Below are 25,752 nucleotides of genomic sequence, written 5' to 3'. Positions count from 1 at the left end.
GAAATGCCCTTTCCTCCGTGAGAAGCTCACACTCTTGGATTGTTTTCTCTTTCGTAGACAACCAATAGCCTCTGTACTTCTTGTAAAGACTTCCACCCATTATCAGTGATTGTCGCCTGCAGTGTCCACCCTCTGTGTGTGTCTGTGCACATGTTGCAGTATGTGCCTTCCCCGTACATCTTTGACCCAGTATGCTGCTCTCACAGATTTCACATTAACCTCAATCCTGCTTTCTTCCAAATTAGATTTCCATTCTTCTGTCTCCATGTTGACTTATTTGCCTCCCTTTCATCATCTCCGGCAAGGTTATCCTGAGGCAAGCAGCACTTTTATGGGAACAAGGGGGCGTAGAGGAGGGGTGGAGGGCCCGGCTTTGCCGGCAGCCATGCCTTAATCGATCTTGTTTAAAGGGATGTTGTGAGCTGAATGTTTGAACCCATGCCCTCGTTAACAGTTTTCTGGGATTTAATTAAGAAGTAGTGTGAGTTTAATGTCAGTTACATCTTCAAATGAACGAGGAGTACGAAGATGCACAACCAGGAAACAAAAAGGGGGGAGAGGGGGCTGCTAATTAGGGGAAGGGGTTGTGTTCATGCATCATTCCAGTTGAAACATTTTCCTCCTCTCCCTCTCAACCCCATTTTCCTCTTTTTTTCTCTCTCTCTGCATGTATATTTGCAAGCGCCCTCAGCAAAAAAAAAAAAAAAAGAAAGTCACATCTTTTCTTTGCCGTTGGCAGTGGCACAGTATGGGTATGCAAATATGAGGAAATAGAGACTTCAGCATTGTTGACACTGTCTTCCTACACATGAAGCCCAACCAGATATAAGAGTCTAAGAGTCTGTCTCTCTACAACTGAAGTGGTTCAAGTACTTCTGTGTACTTTATTGATTTTTAGAATGTTGAAAACCACAGTAATTGCCATCATATCATCCATACAGTACATCCTCCACATGACATAGAGAAACAAAACCATGAGGAACAAAAAGTTAAAACAGACAACCTTCACTGCATGAACCACATTTAAATACAACTTTATTCAGATCTGAGGACTTTTAGCTTTAATATATATATATATTTATATATATATGTATATTTATGTTTCACTGTTCTTTGCTGACAGTCTCTAAGGCCAAATATCCACATGTCTCTTGGCATCAGTTGGGTCAACAGTAAGGCTGCTGCCGTGACAACAGCGTCCATCCCACAGCAACATGACTGTTTGTTAATCTTAGTCCAGCAGCCTTTCTTTAACTCGCCTCGGAGAGAGGAGGAGAGGGTGGAGTCTCAATGACAGTATTGCTGTAAATCAGAGAGAATCGGTGAGAAGCAGAGTTAGGGGCGTCCTCCCAACATGTAGTCCAAGACGTGTCCTGGTTTTTTCTAAACCAGTTCAGTGCCGTGGGCTCATGTTGCCCAGCTTTGATTCCAACATGTGTGAGTATCCAGCTCCTCACCGGACACCCTGCCGGAGGCGAGGGGAGGAGTATTGAGGTTACTGAGGCGTATCTGTGTCGGGCACTCCGTTGGCATGCTCTCGAGGAGATTTTGTGTCCTCACAATCCAGGGGCTTATGTAAAATGCTTTGAACAGGAGAGGGGGAAATACCTAAACCAGAACATCTTAAGACTGTGTGTGCACACGCATTTGTTTGATGGTATATAGATATAGAGAGAAATAGATAGATAGAGAAGGAGAGAGGGGAGTTCTCGCCGCTGATGTTCAGTTGGCTCGGCATTAAGCTCACAGAGATTAGCCAGCTCAGCTCAGCGCTGTGCGCAGGAGGGCGGGAGGGGCAGCAGTGAGGAACTACCCACATCGGGGTTCAACGCCAGGGTAAGGGAGGTAGAGAGGGCGTGGAGGCTTAGGCCAGTGAGCCGGGTCACACACGGGGAGAGAGGACAACGGCGTGACGACGGCAGGGCATGTGGCTGAGTAACACGCATGGAGGGGAAAGGGGCAGAGAGAGATGGAGGATGAGGAAGGGAATGAACAGAGCAAGAGGCAGTGGTTCATTCATGCTGGTTGATATGCATTTTACAAGCTTGTATCTCATCCAGCAGACAGGACCTACATCTATATTGCATGTTCCACTGGGACTCTTTATACGTGTTTTCAAATAAATACTGCATTACTATGATGTGGCAGGACTTTAGAATCTGCTCAAGCTTTCTCATAGTCTGCACTCCGGTTGATGGTCGCCTCTTTAGGAAAATCCCCTCTGTGAGGATTCTGATTGTGAGACACTGTTTCCATAAAACAATCACAGGCAAGAGGAGACAGATGAACAGCCTTCATCATGGCTGTCTGTCCCCAGACAGACCCGTGCACTGCTGCCATTTGCTCTGGGCCACAAGTTGATTCAGTCACATAAAGAGAGGAGCTACCCCCCTGAACGCTACACAACCCCCCAAATGCAGAGCTTTGATGTGCAGATTTACAGGTCTTTGTTACTATCTTTAGCACTGCGACTTTGTGTTTCCCCTCCTACTCCTTCTCCTCAATCTCACACAGAGCTGCCAAGGAGATGCAATTATATCTGGCCTCATGCGCCCCCCCTCCCAACAGGAGGACGGATTCATGGTGACCGCGCACTGCTGCCCGGGTCCACCCGGGACATCGCTGCGCAGTCCAAGCCAAATGTGCACAAACACTGGTTGAATCCCTGACATCACAGCACATTAGCATCAAACCGGTTACCGTTTAATGACTCGTCACACCTGTCTTGTGACTGTTCACCAAGAAAAAAGTCATTGTGCCCTCCCGCCAACTAAATGTCAGGCTATAATTCGTGGCTCCATTGTGTGCACTTCTCTCCCCTGGTATTGTTTGTGAGAGCAACATGAGATGGGCCAGCCAGTGGCCATTTATCTTAATGAGAGCAGTTAACTGTGGGCTGAGCTTTGGCTGCCGGCTTCACGCAAAAAAAAACACCAATGTGCCCGAGAACGTCCTCTTATTCTCCTTCCCGCTGACTTGATTTCTAGGAACACATCTCGCCCTCTCGTTGAAACCTTAATTAGTTCTAAAGGAGATTAAATTATATGTAATTATTATGATAATATTTTCATTTATTCAAGATAACGGGCCGACTTTAGAGAACACAGTATTTGTCGGGAGAGAGCAATCTGCCTCACACAGTCAAAGCTATCAAGGCGTGAAATCAGGAATCCTGACGGCAACAAAATGTAATCTTTTTCATACAGAGGGGACAATAGAAGGAGCTGCATACTCTAAGTCTCCTTCTCCACTTTAATTAAAACAGCTCACTGAATCTTTTCCTCTCTCATTCCCCCACCTCTCTTTCTCTCTCTCTCTCTGTCTCTCTCTCTCTCTCTCTTAAGTATGGAGGGCCAATTTTATCTCTATGCAGAATCTAGTTATTTCCCTCGCACTGAACTTGTCTTAAGCCCTCACCCAGAATCCTTGAATTGCTTTTTCTTGCAAATTTTTGTTATTTTTTCTCTCCCTTCCTCTCATCCCTCTTTTATTGAAATGGAGTTGACGTGACGAAGAGAATATGATTTGATTTGCCAGGCTGCAAACGTAAACTACACATTGACAATGTACAGCAGATGGGTAGGAAGAGGAACTTGTTTTGGGATGGACTTAAAGTTCACATAAAAAAAGATGCCCCTTTAAAAATACTTTGAGTGTGACCCAAATGATCGTGTGGCTGGTCACACTTTACATTCATCTGCTCTTTGTGAGATAAACACACTTTGTTTTTATCATTTACAGCGTGAGCTGTGAAACGCTGTAATATGTTTGTAATAAGTCTGAATTTGTATACAGCACTCCAGTGACTCGTATCGCAGCATTTAAATGAACGCTTTCACTGGAAATGCTGCCTTGTGACTTTTCAAAAGAGAGCGATGTAGTAAAGGACGATTAAAAGGACATTCAGACCACATTCACAAATGACTTAATAGAAGAGAGAGTTAGCTGGCAAGAAGTTGGCATTTGGAAACTGGATTGAGGTAAGAATGTGCGTGTTTGATTTTCACCACCAGTCCAGTTAATTAATGAATGCTGCAGTTACGCATTCCAAATGCCTCATTATCTGCATACTGTCATTTTTGTTTTGCATATATGTTTTTACATCTTACAATAGTCAGGCTACAGAGAGGGTTTTTTTTTAGTTTAAGGTGTCTTGCTGCCACGATGGCATTTAGGACGATTCACAGCCCTGGTTTTCTCCTCATGTGTTGCAGTCACTCCGACTCACCCCCCTTTTCCTCTCCCCTCCCACCTCTCCTCCCCCCCCTCCAAGTCTAGCCCGAGGGCAGGTAGGGCATCTCGTTATGGTAGTTGTAGTCCGGGCAAACCTTCTGGACCAGGCGGTAGTCCGTGCTGTAGAAGGAAATGTAGATACAGATGACCTTGAAAGGCTTTGAGCAAATCCAGGACACGTGGCTCTGAATCTGCTCCTGGAAGCAGGTCTTGGACGGGTCGTAGTTGCACAGCGAGGTGCGCTTGCTGCGATCCACCTTCTCATAGTCCACACGGCAGTTGAAGATCTTTGAGTCCTTAGGGTAGACCACGCTCTGGCGCTCCAGGTCAAACTCCACCGCCTTGACGGGTGGCACCAGGCTGACGGAGATGTTGCCCTGGCCCGTGGAGTTGTGGCGGAAGTAGACGCTGAACGTGCCGTTACCGTGGTCCACAATCTTCCCGGTGATCAGCAGGTTAAGCCTCACCGTCTTGATATTGGAATAGAAGTCTCCCCAGCCGAACATCTTCTTGAACTTGCCGGTCTTAACGATGGGCCGCCGCTTGACCCTGGAGCTGGAGGCGTCGGGTTTGAGCAGGTCGCTCCCCAACATCTCCCAGAACTCCTGTTTAGAAAACTCCTGCTTGGAGAAAGGGACCGGGGAGCGGTAGGGCAGCTCCAGAGAGGTGGTGTTAGCAGCTCTGCTCTTACTGTGAAGCATCCAGCGGCTCAGGGGCGAGAGGGGAGCCTGCCCGCTCATGAGGCCCACCGTCTTGGAGGAGTCGTCTGAAGAGCTCTTGGGGCTGGAGGAGTCGTCTTCTTGACCCAAGGCCACCTAGAGAAAGGAGGTGGGGATTGAAGGAGAAAATAGAAAGAGAAAGTACGCAGTTATCAGCGAGGTAGGGTGGACAGAAAACAAATTAAAGGCTTAATCGATACTTAATTTACTGTTCACACCTCTAGTGGTAGTAACCGTGACATTCTATCAATGTTATATATATAAATAAATGGTTGAAGTTTTGCAGGTATTGCTATTATTACATTCTTTTGTTTACCCCGGCCGTGAGAGAAAATGCTCCTTTATGTCTAGTTTTCACAGAGCCGATGTAATTCCCTAAGCTCCCTCGTAATGGGATCGTATGCCTCCTTCGAGGCCAGAGGGATCAAAGAACGGATTCAAACAGAAAATCCACACCAAAACTGAATTCACATAAAGTGCGTTTCTCCTGTGGTCTTGGGCAGTTTAATCAATATTTGTGAGGGCGGACAATTTTCTACAAAGTCTATAATCCTGTAAAACACTAAAGCTCTGTCATTACGAAATGCTTTCTAAGGTTGTTTCTCTGACAACAGAGGTTGGAGGTTGATTTATGTACTCATAAAGTGTCCGGATGAACCATTTCTACATTCCCTAAGCATCATCCGTGGTGCCATATTAATGTTTCATCTCATTTTCAGTCAAATGAAGTCACATGAGGTCACTTGAAGATCATCTAATTGGAGAGAAATTGTTCCTGTGTAAAATCTTAAAGGAAGAAACTCAAAGTAGAGAGCAGACTAAGCTTTTTGCTTCTTTAGCACTGTGGTGCGAGGCTGAAAAACAGGGGGAACTATTATTGCCTCGAAAGATTTGGTCGGAGGATCAAAGTGTTTTTGGAAGGGGAGGCGGGCAAGCGGGGGACCGAAGAATAAAGTGTAATGTCCAATTAAGACTTTTTTAATTAAAGAAAAGAATCTGTATCGGCACACACACAAACCTGTCAGATGTTAACATCAGCTGAGGGGAGGGGAGGGGAGGGAGGGAGATAAGACAGTGCTGCTGTGCTCAGCAGTAGATTCGTGACGAGCGTGTGAACGTAAGAGCAAAGTAATAGGTAATTATTTAACGGTAATGGTCTATTAACAGCTTCTGTCTAATGCGGCATAGAAGTCCACAGCATTATTGTGTTCTTTGGATATGGCAGGGGAGGACACACACAAACGCACGCGTCGTTTTTTTTAAATTTTGAGTTGTAAACGTGAACAATAAGTGATGCAAATGCAGGATAAGTTTGTGTATGTGCGCTCTACCCGCAGAGATTTTAAGATGATGCATAATTCATGCACTCCTGTCTGTGCTCTGATCCATCTACTGTCTTGACTGCAAGGGCTTCCTTATACAGGCTTAGTCAGGATTATTAAGTCTGACTCATTTTTATTCCATTTTATGCAGGGTTTTCAATCCGGCTCAGATTTGTTCACTTGCGTTGCAGTCAGTCAGCGGTATTGATTATTTCCTTTCATAACAACGTGTATCGCATTTCAACTGCCTTTGCGAGGATTCCCGCTGATGTGGTTGTGGTCTGGGGTTTGGACTCAGATGAGAGGACCCCCCCCCCCCCCCCCTCCCCCCCCTCTTCTTCTAATCTGGCCCTATTACCACGAGGGTGTTAGAAGCCAGGCGCCCTCTCCTCTAGTTACCTGTCTGCTGCTACGCTACACTGCCGCTCACATCCTTCAGTCTCCCCACGGGGGCCAATAACTGCCGTGACGAATATTCCTTCCTCTTGAATCGGATAGTTCTCATAACTTCTTTGAGAATCCCAAAGTCATTAATTATGAACAAAAAAAATTGGATAAAATGAAGACATATTGTTTTTAATCTTTTCAGATCTTTGTTTTTTTCAAAAGGGGGAGTTGAGGCCGGGCAGGATGACTTTGATGACAAATGCACCATTCCCCACAGCTCTTATTGAAGGACTAGTTTGTGTTTGATTTCTCTTCGCAGCACAGAGGCTAGCACTCTGCCCGCCTCCCCAGATAACACTTAAGAGCCCCTGTGGTGTCCATGAAAAAGGCCCTTTAGGGTTCTTGAAAAATCTGTCGATCTTGATTTCTATAAAACTGCCCCTTGCTTTTAAGATCCTGATCATTTTGCCAACACCGCCGCTTGTCTAGAGTGACTCTCAGATGGCGCCAACACTCGTATCTGAGCAAGGCATGCCTCCCTCTCTTCTGCACAGTCTTCATTAGAAAGCCTGAGAGGCCAGGCTGCAGTAGGGGGGGGATGAAGTGAGCCGTGTGCTATTGTTGAACAGAAGATTTAAGTGTCTGGCAATGTTGGAGGTGTCAGATTCAGTGTGTGCAGCATCATTGTCAAAGACACATTTTTAAATGGGCTTAATGTGGCTCTGAAAAAAAAGAACTGGAAACTGAGCCAGAGCTGCAATCATTACTGCAGTGAGAGAGCACACACTGCTGTCCACACCACCGTGACGCTTTTAAACGCAGTTGTGGTTTAATCTCTGCAGGTAAATAAAGTGTAGTATCACTTTTAAGATACTTTCTGCCGGTTTTCAAACCCTTGGAGATCTAGTGGACAATCAACGCATCTCTGAGCTCGCAGAGGTCACATGTTCTACTGCAGCGCATAAGTTATTTTTCATCATTAAATATTATAACAATCACTAGTTCTACACTCCACTCTGAAAAACTGCATACTGCTACAACTCTCTCGCCACTCTGCATTTAACTGGGGGGAAGTATATGAGGTGTAAGATTTAACTATCAGCATGCTTCCCTCCTTCCACTTGTGCAATGTAAGCAGGTTGAGATGGCGCAGGAAAACCCTTGAATTCACTGTTGTTTTCACAGTGTGACAAGATGAATGCATTGCTTCACTGTGGTGGAATATTCTCACATTTAAGCATGCACACCTCGACATTGTTTTGTTAACAGTTGAGCACTAATGTGGTGTGCTTTGGGTATTTATACCACCCACTTGCTTTCATATTTAAAACACAGTACAAGAAGTCATCCTTTCACGATGCACCTCAAATAATATCTATTTTTCAGTTACCCGTGTTGTTACATTAAAAAAGTGTTTTGTTGGGTTTAAAATTTTGTGTATTTCAACAATTACAGCTTTAATGTCAAAGGTTTGCTGTTCACTCTGCCATACTAAAATATGCACCGACTACGTCGTGTAACATCGTAAAATGTTGCTTTTAAAAGTCCAGAAGTTACTTTCAGACAAAGTTAGTTTTGTTTCATGAAGCTTGGCAAGATGTATCGCAGCTTTAAGTACTGTAGGCAAAGTGTGGGCGATGGGCAATCAGGTCTTAGTAAGGGGGCGGAGGTTCGGGGTGATTTTGTCATTTGTCATGTGCGCTAAGTGAGTCAGTGAAACGGCTGGAGAGAATGGGAGGTGGCTGCAGGCTCCGTCGCTGTGGTAATTGTGAGTCATTCAGCCTCAGTGAGCACAGGCCCCAGGCCTCTCTCCCAGCAGGGAGTGTGGGGAGGGGAGCGATCCTCACAAGCCTGCCAGCTCCACAGGCAATAATCAGCCTGTTACAGTGACAGGTACACCGTTTTAACCCCTTTTCCCCTGGTGACAGAGGCACACTACGGCCATAATGCAGCAGAGAGATCAGGGAGCCACTTAGCCCAAACCAGTGCCATAACTCTCTCACAGAAGCAGCGGAGAGGTGACAGACCAGTGTGTCAACCAAAGATTGTTGTTCCAAGATTATACTCCCACTTCAGTTTGATCATTCAGACTCTACTGGTTTCATTTGAATGAAGGTTACAGACATCCCTCAAAGAGCTGCACACTTTTTACGTCAAAGAGGTGGAGACTGGAGCTAAAACAATTATTGATTCGTTTGTCCCCTTTTTGTATAATTGTTAATCAAATTTATTTGGGTTTCAGATGGTTGGTTGGACAAAAAAAGCAATTTGATCACCTTGGGCGTTACAAAATTTTAATTAAATAGTCCAAATAATTAATTAATTAATGCATCATTTAACAGCACTAAATAACAATGGATAAAATGACCATGCTCATTGTGAAATTTGGTCCTTCAAAGTGATGAACCGACGGAGAATCACCATCTGACTTTGCAGTTCCCCTCAGAGCGATCGAGTGTCTCTCAGCTCGTTTGTTTTTTTGGCCCAAAGCTTTGCTGATTTGGTTCAGTTGCACCGCTCTTATAGCGTCGAAGAAAAGTTGATAACTGGTGAACATAGTGGAGCGTTAAGCAGCTAAAGAGCCAGATATTTCCTTTGGGAGTTCGGGAGACCAAACTAGAGCTAAAAAGAGAGTGAATATTGGATTTACATCAGGTGGCCAAAAACACGACTCTAAATGAATGCTAATGTTGCTCTGTAAATACACAACCGTTTGTTAAAATGTTCAGTGTATTATCTTAAAAGGTGACATTCTATCGTTTACGCTGCCCCCAAGTGGTCAAAAACCCAGTTTTTGCAGACTTATAAAGGATTTTGACTTGCACCTGTAATGGCATTTTACATTGTTGTAGTAGTATATTAATGGAGTAATGGATCAAATATGTATTTCACCAGTGTACATAATAAATGAAAATGTGCAGTCTTGACAATGCTGCCCCCAAGTTATTGCAGATTTAGGCCTAATTACCAAGAAAATAAACCGTAGATGAACAGTAGTTTCAGCTCGAATAGGGACGGAGGTGCAAGGTTCTGTTTTTTCTTTCTTTCTTACTGATATTTCCATTTGTATTGTCTTTATCACCTCTTTACTGTTATTTATGTATCACAATAAGCACTGATTCGGTCAATGGTCGGTAAAAAGACATCTAGAAATGAAGATTAAAAATAGATTTTGTATGTGACAATATATAAATGTTTAGGTCATCATTAGGTCATGTAGCAGGTTACATGACGTAAAAATTCAACATTTATTTCAGCTTCAGACTATTCAGATTATCAAAAACATGCTTACTAGACTGTGTACTGTATCTCTTTGGTGTGATGTTTGTTCTGAGTTTGAAATTGTATTTTTATGGATTTGTAATCTGGATTAAAGTAAATGAACTGATTAACACAGAGGAATCTTCCTGTAGAGCCACCCAGCGGGGCTGAAAGCATGTGCTTGTCATGGGGATCTGACAAGTTCAATAAGCACTCCATTTTTCTTTGGCTGTTGAATTGAACATTTTCTTCATCTATAATATGACATCAATTTTTAATTAAAGACCCAGGCAGCTCAGATTTCTTAAGTGTTCGTCAATGCTTTATTCTTTTTTTCCCTCTCTGTCTGCTCTCCCTGTTTCCAGATCCAATATGCTCACTGCAGGAGACTTCTCTGTTACATGATTAAAGTCTGAAAATGGCTGTGCCCTTATAACTAATTATTCTTCTGGCTAGTGTAGATCCTAGAAGAGGTGAGGGAGGGAAAGGTAATTTCACAAGAAACAAGCCATTTGACTCTTAATGAATAATTTACTCCAGCTTCTTGGGGGTCACTGGAGCTTAGATCTGCAGTCGGTGAACACACTCTCGACACTGAATCTTTTTATTGTAAACTCTTGTCTATCTATTCTTTAATCCTCCAGCTGCTCATTTTGGACAGGTTCAGTTGTGTGGTCCCAGTGGAGTTGGGCTCATTTTGTATGCTCGGAGAGAAGCCGGGCTCTGAATTGACTATCAAACCTTTTACATTAACAGGATATTGACAAGAAGTCGGTGCAAGGAGGGAGCAGAGGGGACTGTTCCTCCCCGGGTTCTCCTCAATTTGGCTCCAGGGAGCAGGACACAAAGCCTGCACTGATGGGGCAGAGCTGATTAAAGCGCTGCTACATCATTCACACCTGTCTAGTAAAAGCTGGAAGGACGCTGCCATTGTCTAATGGAGGTTCAGGTATGAGAAGCTTCAATTGAGTGCCGTCTTATCAAGGCCGGCTGTCTGACTTAATGCTCCAGTCTTTCTGTTGGAGTTTGACACGTAGAACTTGAAAGCACGAATACCTGAACAGTTACAAGTTTCAATCCCCAGCAAAAAAATGCAACAAAGGTGTAACTGTGTGAACGGATTAACGTTGAAAGTAGCACTGAAAGGGCGTTGGTGGACACCTTTAAATATGGATGTGGTTGACAGACGTGTTCACATTTGTATGGTGAACACGAATGCAAAGCATCTTTAATAGGTTCGAAGCTCTGCTTAGCTTTGCAGGCTGCAACATAATAGGACCTGCCACACAGCTCCGACAACAGCGAAGCACCAAACCAACGCAGCAATCTGCTTCTTTAGCTGAAGTCTAACTTTTTTTCTGTTCAGCAGCATTCTCTAACGGATAACACCAAATGTGAGCAGGGAAGGGAAATCTGATCGCAAGTGCTTACTTGCGAAACATCTGACACGCATCCTGACAACAGGTGTGAACTGCAGTCCTTCTCATCTGCATTAGGGCGTCACCAGAGGAAACGACGTTGTTCGAGCTCTTAAAACACAAGCGATGTGTTAAGTGACAAGTGACCTCTAGCACTGACTGCCCTCTCCATAAAGATGACGGCAATTTTTCTAATTCGTTAACCGAATGTTTTGTGCTGTTGTTATCCTGCTACTAAAGTGACAAAAGTGGGGATGGATGTTTGGACCCAACACAGAATGTGACTTTGACATACTGTGGTCACACTGTGTCTCCTTCCAAGAGTCGATGTTGGTTTCTTTTAACCATGAACGCAATCTTTCCTAAACATTAACCAGGCTGGTCTCATCCAGCATTTTGTATCTATACCTTCGAAAAAGAATGCGCCCTAATTTGTAGATATCCCACGAAATGATACGTTGCATTAACCGAACAGCTAATGTTGCCGAAAACCTAACCAAGACCTTTACCACACAGGTAACAGTGTGGTGAACATGTTACTTTTTAATGAACTGACAAAAAGATCTGTTTGCGCTTAAAAGTCAGCGAACTTTCCAAATAAATAGAAAACACTACAGCTCCTCAGAGGGTGACTGTGTGTATGACTGCTGGATAAACAGAGGTTGAGATAACTGCGGTCCTCCTGTATTCCAAGGAAATACATTCTCAACTTAATTCAGAAATTACTCTGCAACAAAGAAATAAATGTTTGTATTATGCATTTATCGTACTTGAAACAGTACTTCTTTCAAGCTTGGCCAAATCCCTTATGCTGTGCGCTGCTTTAATTGGAAACCCCCCAAAAGACCCTCAGCGGGCCTTGTCTGGACATGTGCACCACTCTGACCCTGAAAATCACTGTAGCATCACTGGGCAACACACTGGTGAGCTGCACACTACATGTTCATTCATGCAGAACAGACTGTTTACAGATTGCGAGAGAATATAAATGGGCTCTTGCACCGCGGCCTCATCCTGATGTGGTACCCGGCGGCTCCAGTCACACCGCGATGAGGTCAGCGTGATCCTCAGAGCCTGCGGCATCAGAAAAGCCTGAGTTTCCTTCAGTGTTAAACTGCACTGGCAGCCTGATGTTCCCCCCCCTTCAAATCAACCCACGTCCCCTGGTGCCACAGCGCCTTTTCTAATATTGTTTGGATGCCTACTTGAAAAGATGAAAATTTCATTCTATATTGACACTTTCCATAACATTTTCACAACGCAGTAAAACTACTTTATTGTCAGTTACAGCAGAAGCTCTCTGAAATTAAAACGTCTGTTATGGATTTTCCCACCCTTAGTTATTCCTTCATGTGAAAGTCAAGCGCATCTTTATCTGGATCCCCTGGGAGTTATACCCACTCATTCTACCCAAGGCGACGAATCATTTTTCTTTAAGCTGTGCACTGTAATCCACCCTCCACCATCCGAACCAGCAGACAAACCTACAGATAGTCTTCCAGGATCTGCTCTCTCTCTCTCGCCTGCAGTCTCCCAGAGAGCAATGCCACAATACATTGTGCTGGTTTTGAGCAGACAACGTGTTCTGTCTCAGGACAGCTCGGCGCTTCACTTTGAAGGGCTGTCAGTGTGTCAGGGAGCATGCTTTCCTCTCTGTCCGTCTCTCTCAGGCTCTCTCTGTCTCTCTCTGTCTGTGGGGCTGCTGGGAGCCTGAGGGGGGAAGAGGAGGGGAGGAGGACAGGCGTTCCCCTGCCGGCTTCCTCAGCGGGTGGTCAGGAGGGAAGGGGTGTGCCTCTGGGGTCACTCTTGCTGTGGTTGTGCATAACTCAAGCTGTTTTACACCACAGGCAGGAGGCCACGAGGTTGTCCATTATAACACCAGCAGCCCTGCTCATTCGCCGCTTCTTCGTGTTTATGTGTCGTTTTTATGATTGCTCATTGTTGGGTTGTTTATTTGATCAATACAAAAAAAAGAAATCAGCGTAAAAAAAAAAAAGGTTTTAGTGAAATAGCTTAAAACCCAATCATGCAGGTACACCAGATGGGCTGGCAGAGCCCAAAAAAGCTAAGGGGCCAATTATGTGGCTTCAAGAGTACACGTCCAATTTAAGGAGTCAAACAACAATCATGCAGATATCTGTGCAAACCAAATGAAGCTTATGTGGAAGTCTCTGTCTCGGCTCACTATGGGCGTTCATTCCAAGTTAAACCGACCAGATTTTTCCACGATCTCCCTCAGCCAATCATATCGTTGCTGGCAAATTAGGAAAACTATTTTCCTCTCTGCAGCTGTCAGTTGTCATGTCAGTACGAACCGCTGCGACCATCCTCCCCCATCATATCCCATCATCAGATCTTCATCTAACTCCCTTCACCACCACCACCACCAGTGTCTCGACTAGACTACGTCACGGCGGGGTCTATTCATCTTATCACGCACCATGTAATGAATTATTGTCCACTCTAAATCACGTCTCTGCTGAGTGAAATTCTTTCATAAATGTAGATCCACAATAAAAGGGTACAAGCAGTTTGGCATTCATAAATGTCATGGCCGAAGCTGAGTGTTTTTGAAATGATCATGTATAAACTGAACAAAGTGCAGTTTGAGGATTCGGAAAACAATGCCGATGGCAGAACTGGTACAATGGGTATGGCTGCAATCAAGAACTATTTTTATTATCTATTTATCTAAATAACTAACGATTATTTTCTTGATTCATTTAGTTTTATCTCTAAAATGTGCAGCATTCCTTTTGCTTGTTTTGTCCCACTAACAGTCTAAAACCTAAAGATATACAGTACATTTGACTGTTATATAAGACAAAGGAAAAAACACATTTTGAGGAGCTGGAAGAGGAAACGGTTAATCAAAATAGTTGCTGAAATATTTTATGTTGACTGACTATCGACTAATCATTGCTGCTCTATAAATGGCTACCATTGTGGTTACTGTATCATACACAAGATACAACTATAAGACAATGCAATCATTATAACAATGGCTAACACAATTATTGTGCTGCTCTGATGAAGATGCCATGACGTCATAACCGTCCCTCTCAAATCACCCCCTTATGGGGGAAAGACGGGGACAGACGTCGTCAGCACGATTAACTGTCTGTCTGCTTCCACTGCGGTTCTGCAGCTCAACTCTCCCTAATGATAGAAATGTTACAATTATGAATGAGTTTTGGATTTCCTGCATCTGTGTGGGATGTGAGGTGGAGAGTGGAAGCTTATGAGCTCTGACATGCAGATTGCAACAGTGATGGCAATGAGGCAGACTCAAGAGAGCGAGGAAGCCCAAAACAAAACCAAAAAAAAAGGAATTCACTCTGCTGCTGCTGCTGTCTCACTTTTGTGTCTGCGTGCAGACTCAGACAGTGAGTTTTTCCTATTTGTTTTCTCAGGATTAAGGTGGTATTTCTGCTTCACCGGGGATGTATGAGGGTGGACAAGGTCAGCCACCCTGCCAGGAGGACAGGTACCCTAAGAAGCATGAATCTAAGGCTTTGTGACTGGCCAAAAACGGAGAGATGAGGTTAGAATTAGCGCAGGGCAGCCGCTGCTTTTTACACTCAAATTCTCAAGGTTTGCACAGTGTGTGTTTGTGCATTGTTGCGCCGTGCTGTCTGGTGTAGTTTCCAGACAAACTACAGGCACTTTTGCTTCGATTGTGCCTTTTGTTGTCTCAGTCGTTGAACTGCTATGTTATGATTCAAGTGTCCCATTGCTGTGGTGCTCTCTGTACAGCCTGGTCACAATGCCCTGTTTGTCATGAAAGGGATTTTTGGCTCTGTGAGGCTTTCAATGTAAGAAAAGTGTTTGTATTTAATGGACGTATTAAATAAGTGCTTCTTTCCTTGCTGATGGCAATGTCAAATAGAGGGTGAAGGTAAAGGTGGAAAACATACTGTAACAGCGCTGGATCCTTGTTTGCAAATTCATACAAGTGTAATGTTTTCCTTATATATTCAAACTACCTCCATGCACAGACACCGTGGTATATATACAGATGTCTTCATTGAAATTCAATCTGCAAAAAAACCGACATTCTCTTCAGGGCTCCGGAGGTGAAATTCAGCTATCAGGCACGATGGTCAGCGTCTGCATGTGCACTGAAAGCAATCAGAGGGAGTATAAAGCCGTCCTGTCTCTCATGGCCACAGAGAGGCTACCTGTGTGAAAGAGCAGCTGTGGGCTCACGAATGAGGATGCATGAAGAGGCGAGCGCCTGCATCCCCAGCGATCTTCATCTTCACATGAAGGTTGCAGCACATGCGAGGTCAGAATTCTATGATTAATAAGCTCTTCTGATGGCGGGCACGTGTATTAGGCGCAAACATTTGTGTCTCCTTGTGGAGTGCTGAGTGAAAGTATAAATACATTTAAAACATTTTAACTAGTTGAAATGACCAGACTGAGGTTCAGTAAGAATGAATATTTGCTTGTAGGGAAAGTGGTGTGATTTTGGAGTAATTGCAGGGGAGAGGGAGTTCACTGGTGCAGTCGGGCTCAATGCCCTGTTCTGTTGCACTTCATTCTTCTATTGGTTGTGATTTAGATTGTTGACCTCAGCCCTCCCAGATCTCAGCAGCTGGTGTGTGGATTCAGATTGTAAACCTTGTGCTGTGAACGGTTCAGCCATACTGCTGCAGTTGTAATTATATGTGGATTAACTGCATTTTCTTGGACGCTTTTGTGCAAAGGGAAGAAAGAATCTGTGATGACTGTCAATGAGGTGTATAAACCTCTGAGGCAGATTTTTAACTTATTCCTTTTTTTTTTAGCTCTTTATCCACGCCTCCTCTGACTTCCCTCATCACCACTCTTTAGTGTACCTGCTCTATTTTCAATGTGTCAAAGTCTCTCCTATAACATTCCTCTGCATATTGTGTGAGCTCAGTTCACCTTGCATCTGCTGCATCTGTTCAGTGATATATTGCCCTTAAAAAGACTGCAACTTTTACATTAGAATTAAAACTGATCATTTCTGATGATTGATTTATCGTTTAGGTGAAGTTTCTAGCAAAAATCAAACATTTGATATTCAATCTTCTTAGATGTGACGCTTGCTGATGAGCACTTTTCACAATTTTATGACATTTTATACACCAAACGATGAGCCATTCATTATTAAATTAAAAAGCGGATTAATTGGTAATGAATATAAGCGTTAATTGCGGCTATATTTAACATCTTGGCTCTGCTTAACGAACAACTGGCCGCGAGTTAAAGGACACTAAATTTCAAACTATCCTCCTAAGTATCCCACAGATTATTATTATCCTGATATATGCATATTAGCCACTTAGTTCGCTAAAACAAATCCAGTCAGCTTGCCAAGCACCACAGAAGAAAAATAACTCTAACCGCTGCCAAAAATAAACATAACTTCTCAAGCAGTCAATTATGCAACTGAGATGGTTTATATTATTCACAACCCTCCATTCAAATACAGAGAATAATCAACATTTGAGACACAATCATTCATCACATAAACAACAACTGGAGTGGCACCTTGTGTTAATTGTCGTCTATATTAGCAGTCATTTGGTAAAGGCCCCTCGAGACCCAAACCCTCTCTGGGAATTGCGGAGCTATTACAACAGAAAATCATCCAAATCGAATTTTAATGCATAGTAGGCTTATACTATTATTAATCACGAAGCTGTTGCATAGTAAAAAGTTACTTCATTTATTAATTGCTCCATCATTTATCAATGTCACAGGGCTAATGAATTACCCAGGATCTCCTGCTGAGGGACGTCATGTACGTTTTTCATAAATACATGGTCTGGAGAGGGAGGAAAACGCCCAATTATATTATCATTATCATTAGCCGCAGACCTTTTGGGTTACAATAGGCTGTAGCCCTGCAGCTCCCAGAACCAAGGCAACACAAGAGCCAGTGTTAAGCCTATTATCCCACACCCTTGTATCCAGTTATACAATGGCTGAAAAGGCACTCATCCCCCAAAATTTGAAGTCACCGTGTGGTCTCTTCTCTCGCAGATCTGTTGAAACAGCTGTCTCCCGACTAAATAACTCTGTGTGTGTTTAGTCTTTTACAAGACCTGTCTGTCAGACCTCAAATCACCAAAAGGCCCATTGCTTCCCTGTGAGCACCTGAATACTTTAATATGGAAACCACAAGGTCATCCTTTCAGGGATGCGGACACAAACGGATGCATCAAACAAGCACTCAACCACACTTGAATATTTCCACTGCACGGACATTTTTTTTTTGGTATTTTTTTGGGAGCTTGCTCATTTCCTGGGCCCTGTGATACGCAGCCCAGGGGTTTCCGAGCAGAAGGGCGTTCAAGTTTTCTCATGTGAATCAAGAGCTGATTTCTCATTAAAAGCTGCTTTTTAATAAATCTTGCGAGCGTATACATGAAAGGAGGAGTGGGTGATCCAAGTTTTGATAGTATGGTTATATAATGCTGGAGATATTCATTAAGACTGCAGACCAGTTCATGTTTACACATCTGATGTTATCGGTCAGTGGAGGTCCTTAGGGAAGAACACGGTGTATTTAGGTTCGGTTTTTAGTATTACCTAATTTATTATTAGTTAGCACAATAGAGAATAGAGGTTGTGATGCGAATTTTCATTCAGTTCAAAGTTATCTCCCCACCCACAGTGTAAATCCTGTATTTAATCATATCTAACACGACGGTGAGTCTTCAGAATAAAGACTTAACTAAGAAGAGCAGCTTGCCTTATCTTAATGAAGTAGTACTCCATCCTCTCTGTCTTATAGATCCTAGTAAGTCTCACGCAGTACAACCACATGTGCATTACTCTACAACCTTATGGTTGCACTGTTTGCTACAAATACATCTGATGGAAAATATTTTGTGTCTAACGTCTTTATTTTAAGCCAGATGGCACACACAAGTATTGAAGTACACTCAGTGCATACCTCAAACATGGTGAGAAGCTTTAACATATATATTTTTTATTTTGCTTCTTTTCTTGCGTTAGAAAAAAGCTGGAAACACCTGCCTGCAGTTTAATTCACTTCCCGTGTAATTATTTAGGTGGAATTTGTGACTTTCGTGTGCAGTTACATACCTTCAAGTCACCCACACATGTAGACTGAATATTGGGTTTAAAAGGCTGATGTGGCTCTAAATCACGCACACTGTAGATGGACACCGGCGGCATGGTGCGCTTCAGCGCTGCCAGCACGAGTATCCGCTGGGAATAGTGATAGCGCACCCGCCGTACCTGAGCCGAGCAGGGTCAACGTAGGCTAATTGTTATTTACTTCATAATTATAAGTTAGTGCGAAAATACCCCAAAACATCAGCACAAATGCGTTTGGAAGCAGCGAATATAAGCACAGCATGTCGATAATTATCTATGCATCTCTGCAAGAAACGCAAATGACCTGCACGTCTGGTGATGTATCATTTTGACCAACATCGTCTCAGCTCTCGGTTACCGTTTCCACATGTTTGTCAGCAGAATTTTAGTATACTTATATTTTCTAGTTTGTAAGTTTATGGTGCAAATGGGGGTGCAGACACCTCGCCGTTCCTCGTGACGCAGGTAGGCTACGAGGTGTTACATGGTTAATAAAAGGTAAATCGGAGCAAGACGCGTAAAGACTACATGTGTGACTTTTTCCCCACTCCCACTCTTTCCTTACCAAACAAGCGGTTCCGTTTAGGAGGAGCAGGATGAAGCCGTGGTTGGGACGCATCATTCCGGCGCGTAAAACCCACAGCTCCCCCTCCCCGGTAGCAAATATACAAAAAATGTAAAACAAAACTCCCGCACACGGGTTTTTCCTCCTTCAGGAAGATGTTCTTCCTCCGGCACCGGATCCCTCTCGGCTGACGCACGGTCCCATGTCCAAGGCAGAGCTCAACTGCAGCTTCCACAAACCTAAAACACCGACGGAAACCACTTGGAGTCCCCCCCTTTTTTTTTTTTTTTTTTTTTTTTTTTTTTTAAACCAATCCCGGGTTTGAGTCAAATTAGTTGTGGTTTGAGAAATCCATGAATGTGCGGTAGGCTGTTATCATCCATGCAAACAAACAAATATATCCCAGCTCAGAGTGAAATGGGTTGACTTGGACGTGAGTAGATGCTATCTGGTCATTGGTGCCAGTGGAGATCCAGGAGTGATGGAGCTGCAGCCTCCTGCAGAAACTGAGCGATGCTGAGACTGGCAAGAGAGAACACACGTTTTAACAGTTTCTACTCCCTCTCTCTCTCTCTCTCTCTCTCTCTCTCTCTCTCTCTCTCTCGCTCTCCTTGTGTGCATCTCTCCTCTTTTCTCGCCATGAAATCTCTTCTCTCTCTCTCCCACCTTCTCTCTCTCTTTCCCCCCTCCCTTATCTCTATCTCTCTCCACCTACCCAGCATCTCCCTCCTTCTCTCTTTCAGCCACTTTCTCTGATCCCATCCACTCAATTCATTCTGCGTGCAATCAAGATAAAAATGATTAGAATCAATAACTAGTAGCTACACAACAATAAACATCTGTTCCACTTGTATGAGTGCATCTGCCTCTATTTTCTAATCCCTAACCAATATATCTGCTATCATTTTTGTTAAGTCTAATCCTCTGACAACATTGTAGGCATTTCTCATCACCAAGCCTGTCATTAAGTATAATCATCACGATGGGCGGGTGAAAATCATTGATTGGGAAAGACTGGGTGCTTCAGCACTCCTGTGTCATATGGTAGCTGGGGATGTTGAAGCTGCAGCGACAGGAATTTGTCACAAAGCCTGAGTCTCATGCAGGCTTTGTTACAGTCAGATTGTTTGTCCTCCCCACAGGTCGGCCTGTGATCCGGAGCCCCGCCGAAGACTATCGACGTTCTCTGTGAGCCCCGATGAACCAGTGACCGTCACCCCAGTGGGGTGTGATTGATAAAGACTTCCCCCAATAACACACAGTTCATTAGGAGCAGGTTAATGGAGTGAAATGCAAGATATCACTACGCAGGTCCCCTGGCTCCCTACAGCTCCATTTCTGCTTAATTAGACTCATAGATGAGTTTCTCTCGCTCCGTCCATCTTGCTGAGTCTTTCCATTTGCTCTTCTTCCTCTGTAGCCTCCTCTTCAATCCGACAACCACCACAGAAGAATACCTGGTCTGTACCTGTAAGTCACCAGGTCAGACCCTTTTCTATCAGTGTTATTTTGTCTCGGATCAGCCCATCTTAAACCCTTTGATCTGGTGTTTTTTCTGCACCTGCAAATAAAGCATGGGGTGTTATCTGCTGGCCCTTGTGTGAAAGGGTTAATTGATCTCAGTTCAGGGGTTAATTGGCTCGAAGGGGCCTAACGCTGAGGGACCTGACCCCCTGGAGTTGCAAGGTCAGGGCTGAGGGGGGTCACCAGTGGAGATGAGGCCCTGTCAGTCCAGTGTGACTAAGACATCAAAGAGTTTGGCTGCAGGGAAGTCTTCAAGACGGCTGCTCTCTCCCACCCATCTGACTGTGTGCACACACACAGATTCACTGCTCATTATGATGCAGGAGATGCTGATGAAAGATGGGAATGAGCTCATCGACTTAGGAGGTTGCTTGATCTCTCTCTCTCTCTTTCTTTCTTTTTTTATTAGATTATTTCAGAAGCTAAACGTGTCTCTGTATAATGCGAGCCAGCCTCTTCAGTTGCCCGGGGTATCAGGGAGCTCTCTGGGAGAGGAAACAGCAAACCCATAAAGGGAGATCCGCTCCCCAGCCCACAATCTGAAGAAACAGCAACTACAATAAAAATGCCTTTTAAAACGGAGCACGTTCATTCATACACACACTTTCACTCCCGCACATAATTACAGGGCCATAACTCAGTCTGTATACTCTCTGGGGAGGAGCCAGACAAGCGGCAGCTATTTTTTACTCACTTGAAGAAAGAAAAAAGGCTGTGTGCTGAGATACCCATCATTTGACACCCAGGATCGACTTATCTTATAATGTCGTTTCACAGAAGACTCGTCAGCATGACAAATAGGAATGCATGTTTGTGTATTTTCTTTTTATTCCGCTTTCCTGCCAAACTCCCAACAATTGTGCTCAATCATTGCATTGCTCAACACGTAATCCTATTTCACAGTGTAATTCAGTTTGAATGAGGAGCTGCAGGCAACAGACAGCCTGGTGAGATGTCAGAGATCTGGACTGCAGGGTTCATAGATGAGTATTGGCTGCCCTCTTGTGTTTTGTTGTCTGTTCTGCAGCCCCAGAATGGAGGCACAGCTTCAGAAGCGGTGGTAGTAACGGGTGATGCAGGTTCTTTAAAGGGTCAGTTTCACCCAAATGTCAAATAGCCCAAGTGTTATTTAAGCGTGCAGATAGTTTGGGTTTTATTTGTTCGGGTTTTGAGATATCCGGCGCTGTGATTGGTTTTCTGCGACCCCTAAACAAAGGAAGTGGGTTTAGTTTAGTTTGAGGTGCTCACAGCATTGCACATTTACATTTAAAATTCAACTGCAGCATCCCTTTCCAGAATAAGTGTACTCGTATCCATAGTAAACAAATTCAGCAGTTTGAGCACTCATACTTATGTACTTACACACACTTTCATAAAGTCCACAACACTTTGTTCAAAGGGATAACCCAGAGTAAATAGTACTATGACGTAAGAAAGAGACAATACAAGATACAGAACTTTTAAGTATAAAGCTTTGGACTTATTTGGTCCAACAGTTAGTGACAGTTTGTCTTACAAACAGGAAAAGACCAAAAAACTCTGCTGTTCAGTGAAAAACTTGCTTTTCACATTGCATATTCTTAGCCCAGGGCTATCCTTACTGGACTAAGAGTAGACCCTCGGATAATTTAGCCCCTTTACACACACACACACACACACACATTGTTAACCCAAACTTAACCTTAGCTCAGGGCTATACGATTCCCACTGCACTTCTACCAGCACTCAGTTAAATGTTTGATGGAACACTTGACTAGTGTTTACGTTCTCGAATGTGAGAACGTAAACACTGAAGTGATTGGACAACAAAAGAAGTGACGCAAATTACATCCTTTACTCAAATCCTGTTTCACACAGGCAACTTTTAGCCGCGTGTTAAGTTGATTTTTAAAAGATAAGGCAGCAATCTGGAGGCTAACCACTGCTCCAGAGCAGGGCCAGCAAGCCCTGGGCTAAAGTCAGGGTTATCCCGCTTTGCTGAAGATTCAGATGATGTCGAATAAAGTCTGTGAGGATTTAGGGCTTCGTGGGACACTAGAACTGGGCCTATTTCTCCTGTAAAAACTAGATCCAAGAAATAAAAATGGTTCACAATAGTATTATGAGCAACCAGGACATAGTTTCTGGAAATGTGCGTTGCTGTTGATTTTTTTTATAGAGTCACTTTTAAATGCTTTAAGCAGGACAAGATGGGTTCCATTCACCTTTATTATTAAGGGATTGCGGAAATGTCACACACAATTATCTCAAAACCTGGTGTGATGAAACCAAAAATATGTGGATACCACAAGTGCTAAGTGAGAAAATATGTTTCATGTCATTTGGGTGAACTGCCCTTTAAATACCCCCAAACGAGTCACCCCCAGTGAATCAGACTTACACATTCTTAGTTTTGTTTTTGTTTCACATTTTTCTGATGTTGCGGACTATATTTATATTTGCAGATTGTTCCCACAGTGCTTGTTCATATGTGATACAGATGTGCTTGTAGCTTGAAGTATTGCGTGTATCCAGATGTGACTGAAGAGTGAGGAATCATTTTGAGCTCTTGAGGCCACTAGGGGGTGCTGTAATCAAAGGAAACCACGTAGGAGTTCATGAACACCTCTGGCTCTGTGGACTCCTCTTGCATGGATATCAGTAACCATCGTCAAACATCAGAGACTGATGTCTGACAACAACAACAAGGTGTTGTGTTTTCTTTGCTGCAACTATTTCCTCTATTGTGAGGAGCACATTGTCTGAAAGGAAAAAAATCTGTCTATTTCTGGTCTAGGACATATAGATCGTATCAAGCTTCAAGTCTGGAACATATCTATCTTGTTTCAGTGTGACTCAATCCTGCACCATCTGTATACCACAGTTCTAGTAAGAGAGAGGGAATTCACTGTGAAGACATGTCAGATTAACACCGGTTACTTTCTCTTTCTATGTCCCAGCTTTTTTCCTTAATCTTCAATCCCCAGATATAAATATTTGAGGCACTTCAGGCTTACAATGGACTGATTGAATCTCCATGAGCTGCTCTGTGACAGAGCGGTCAATCACCGTGTCCTCTGCTAATCAATGTCTTTCTTGAAAAGAGGACATGGGCACGATAAGAGAACGGGTCAGGAGGGAAGTAGGAGTGATGACAGACGCTGGCACTAGAAATATAGAGGGGCGAGGGATGAAGGGAGGTTTAAATGTGGATTGAGGGATGAAAAGAGGTCTGGATGAATGGAGGAGAATCAAATCTCCAGCTCTGGGGAGGTCTACGCACTCAGGAGCCATTAATCCGGCACAGATCCCCCTTTTCTTTATGTTTCATTTCCTCCTTGTTCCTTGAGAAAAAAAAAAAGTCTTTAGTTTTCTAATATTCTCTTATCAACTGTTCGATCATTACGTTTTGAATATGGCTTCTGTATTTTAATACCTGTGTATATTTTCTCTCCCTCGTTCCCACTAGAAAACATTTTCCGAAGTTGAGTATTCTCCTTCTAGCTCTGCTTTGGGATCGGATGTTAACTTTAAATGTACCACAACGAGTTAATTGAGTTGGAAGGAAGGGATGCACGTTTGGGAATTGTCAGCTTTATAATTCCCCCTTTCTTTCCTTCTTGAAGAGGAGTGGATTACTTCCAGACCTTGACAAGGAGACTCAGAAACAGATGCATGGTTCCATTGAAATGCTTCTCCAAATGCTTCTCGCCACACTCGTGGTGAGGATTGTTGACCAGTCTGTTGGTCCAGAATGAAATGTCTTGACAACAAATGGGTTGCTATCAAATTTATAAATCATGTATAAATATTCATGGTCCCCAGAAGGATAGAGACTTCGCCCCTCTACTTTCATCCATTGTCACAAACAAGTCAACACTTCAGTTCATGACGGGACACTTCTAACAGCGAAATTGCCACATGTTTCACACCAGCATTATGATATCCCATAGCTGTTCACATGAATGTAAACATGCCAATTGTTGGCACAGCATCTGCTTAGCAGGCTTGTGGCTGAGCCTAAGCACAGCTGTCAAATTTCAGTTTAGAGTTATCAGCTATAATTGAATGAGGGCAGACCAATTGGAAGAGTATCCCATACATTAAGGTCATCAGCAGAGAAAGCATCTTCATAAAGCGTCCTCAGAAGAAAGGAGATAGAACACGATCACCCAGGCATAGCGGCAAGGGGGCGCTGGAGCTCCTACGAAAAAAGGACCAAAATTCCTCTTTTTTAAGCAAACGTTTATGTGAAAGTAAAGCAAACAATATCCATACATATTAAAATATAAATAGGCTAATTAATCAAGCCAAAAATTTACCCCAGATGACCTCTTCTTTTGATTGGTTGCTCATAGCGCACGTGACAGCGATAGCCAAGGTTGGAGGAATTAGCTAGCCAAGCTACATGCTAGCCACCAGTAAAAAATAAAAAGAAGAAACATTTGTGTTGTGTTATGAATCGATGTGTTGTTCCAGTATAACGAGAAAGGGTGGAAGACTGTGATGGAGACAATTGAAAGAAAAACGTGAGTGTGATTAACGTTAACGTCACTGCCAACCCCATCCATGCCTGATGGACACGTGTCACTGAGGCCGTGTCACGATGCTTTTCCGGAGTTATTCCAGCTGCTGCGTGTCTCTCTGGCATTGTCAGTCGCTTCGGCTACATGCTAACGCAGCTAGTCGTGCTTTGCGTCCACTAAAGACACACCGGAGCAACAGGTGTGGTGATGGGAGAACCTGCTACAGAGAACTGAGGCTGTGGTTGACCGTTTCTCCTCTGTGACCGGCGAGTACAGACTTCTTTAAACCAACTAGTAGCTGTCTTTGGACAATGTGTGTATTTGCGTCACGCTCGTGTGTGTGAGGCCAGGCCAGCTCATGTCCCATATGTTTTCTGTTTGGGAATGATAATGAGCCACGTGGGCGGTTAGTGCAGTGACAAAAACAGATATTGATTTTAGTGATGATGCACTTTGAGCTGTATGTTTACATCAGAGACACGTAGATTAGCATGTTACCTGGATAACACCTGACATGAGAGAAAGTGAAAGCTCTTAATCAGGATAAACTGTTGGTATTTAACATTTCTTTTCACTGTACAGTATGTTTGAAATTGGTTATACAACCTATGTTCTTCTAAATATGTATTATTATTCCGCCGCGTTTTTTTGCTGAGTAACTCCTTCTACATACTTCAACGTGGAAACTTGATTCAAACATCAAGCCGTTAAGCTAAA

At 43.5% G+C, this 25,752-nt stretch overlaps 2 protein-coding genes across 2 annotated transcripts in view; one reads left to right on the top strand and one right to left on the bottom strand.

Moving 5' to 3' along the window:
- spop (speckle type BTB/POZ protein) overlaps positions 1–24,821 on the top strand; it is a 134,447-nt gene extending 109,626 nt beyond the window's left edge. The window contains exon 10 of the mRNA XM_031867774.1: positions 20,149–24,821. Within this exon, the coding sequence (XP_031723634.1) occupies position 20,149 (1 nt within the window). The 3' untranslated portion in view covers positions 20,150–24,821. The remainder of the gene's footprint in view (positions 1–20,148) is intronic.
- Positions 1,074–19,518, bottom strand: LOC116394573 (neurexophilin-1). Its single transcript, XM_031867775.1, has 2 exons — positions 19,007–19,518; positions 1,074–5,048 (listed from the first exon to the last, which is right to left on the bottom strand). Exons 1-2 carry the CDS (start codon positions 19,061–19,063, stop codon positions 4,275–4,277), a joined length of 831 nt encoding a protein of 276 aa, XP_031723635.1. The 5' UTR covers positions 19,064–19,518; the 3' UTR covers positions 1,074–4,274.
- Positions 24,822–25,752: the final 931 nt, after the last annotated feature.

The sequence above is a fragment of the Anarrhichthys ocellatus genome, unplaced genomic scaffold (genome assembly GCF_004355925.1).
Source record: "Anarrhichthys ocellatus isolate YVR2014 unplaced genomic scaffold, GSC_Weel_1.0 scaffold40, whole genome shotgun sequence".
NCBI lineage: Eukaryota > Metazoa > Chordata > Actinopteri > Perciformes > Anarhichadidae > Anarrhichthys > Anarrhichthys ocellatus.
The sequence above is the reverse complement of the archived record's forward strand: the minus strand, read 5'-3'. Positions and strand labels throughout refer to the sequence as shown.

Excerpts from the sequence above, each read along its gene's own strand:
- LOC116394573 (XM_031867775.1), bottom strand. The coding sequence starts at position 19,063 with ATGATGCGTCCCAACCACGGCTTCATCCTGCTCCTCCTAAACGGAACC. Across the intron at positions 5,049-19,006 it reads TAAACGGAACCGCTTGTTTG|GTGGCCTTGGGTCAAGAAGA; the intron begins GTAAGGAAAGAG and ends TCCTTTCTCTAG.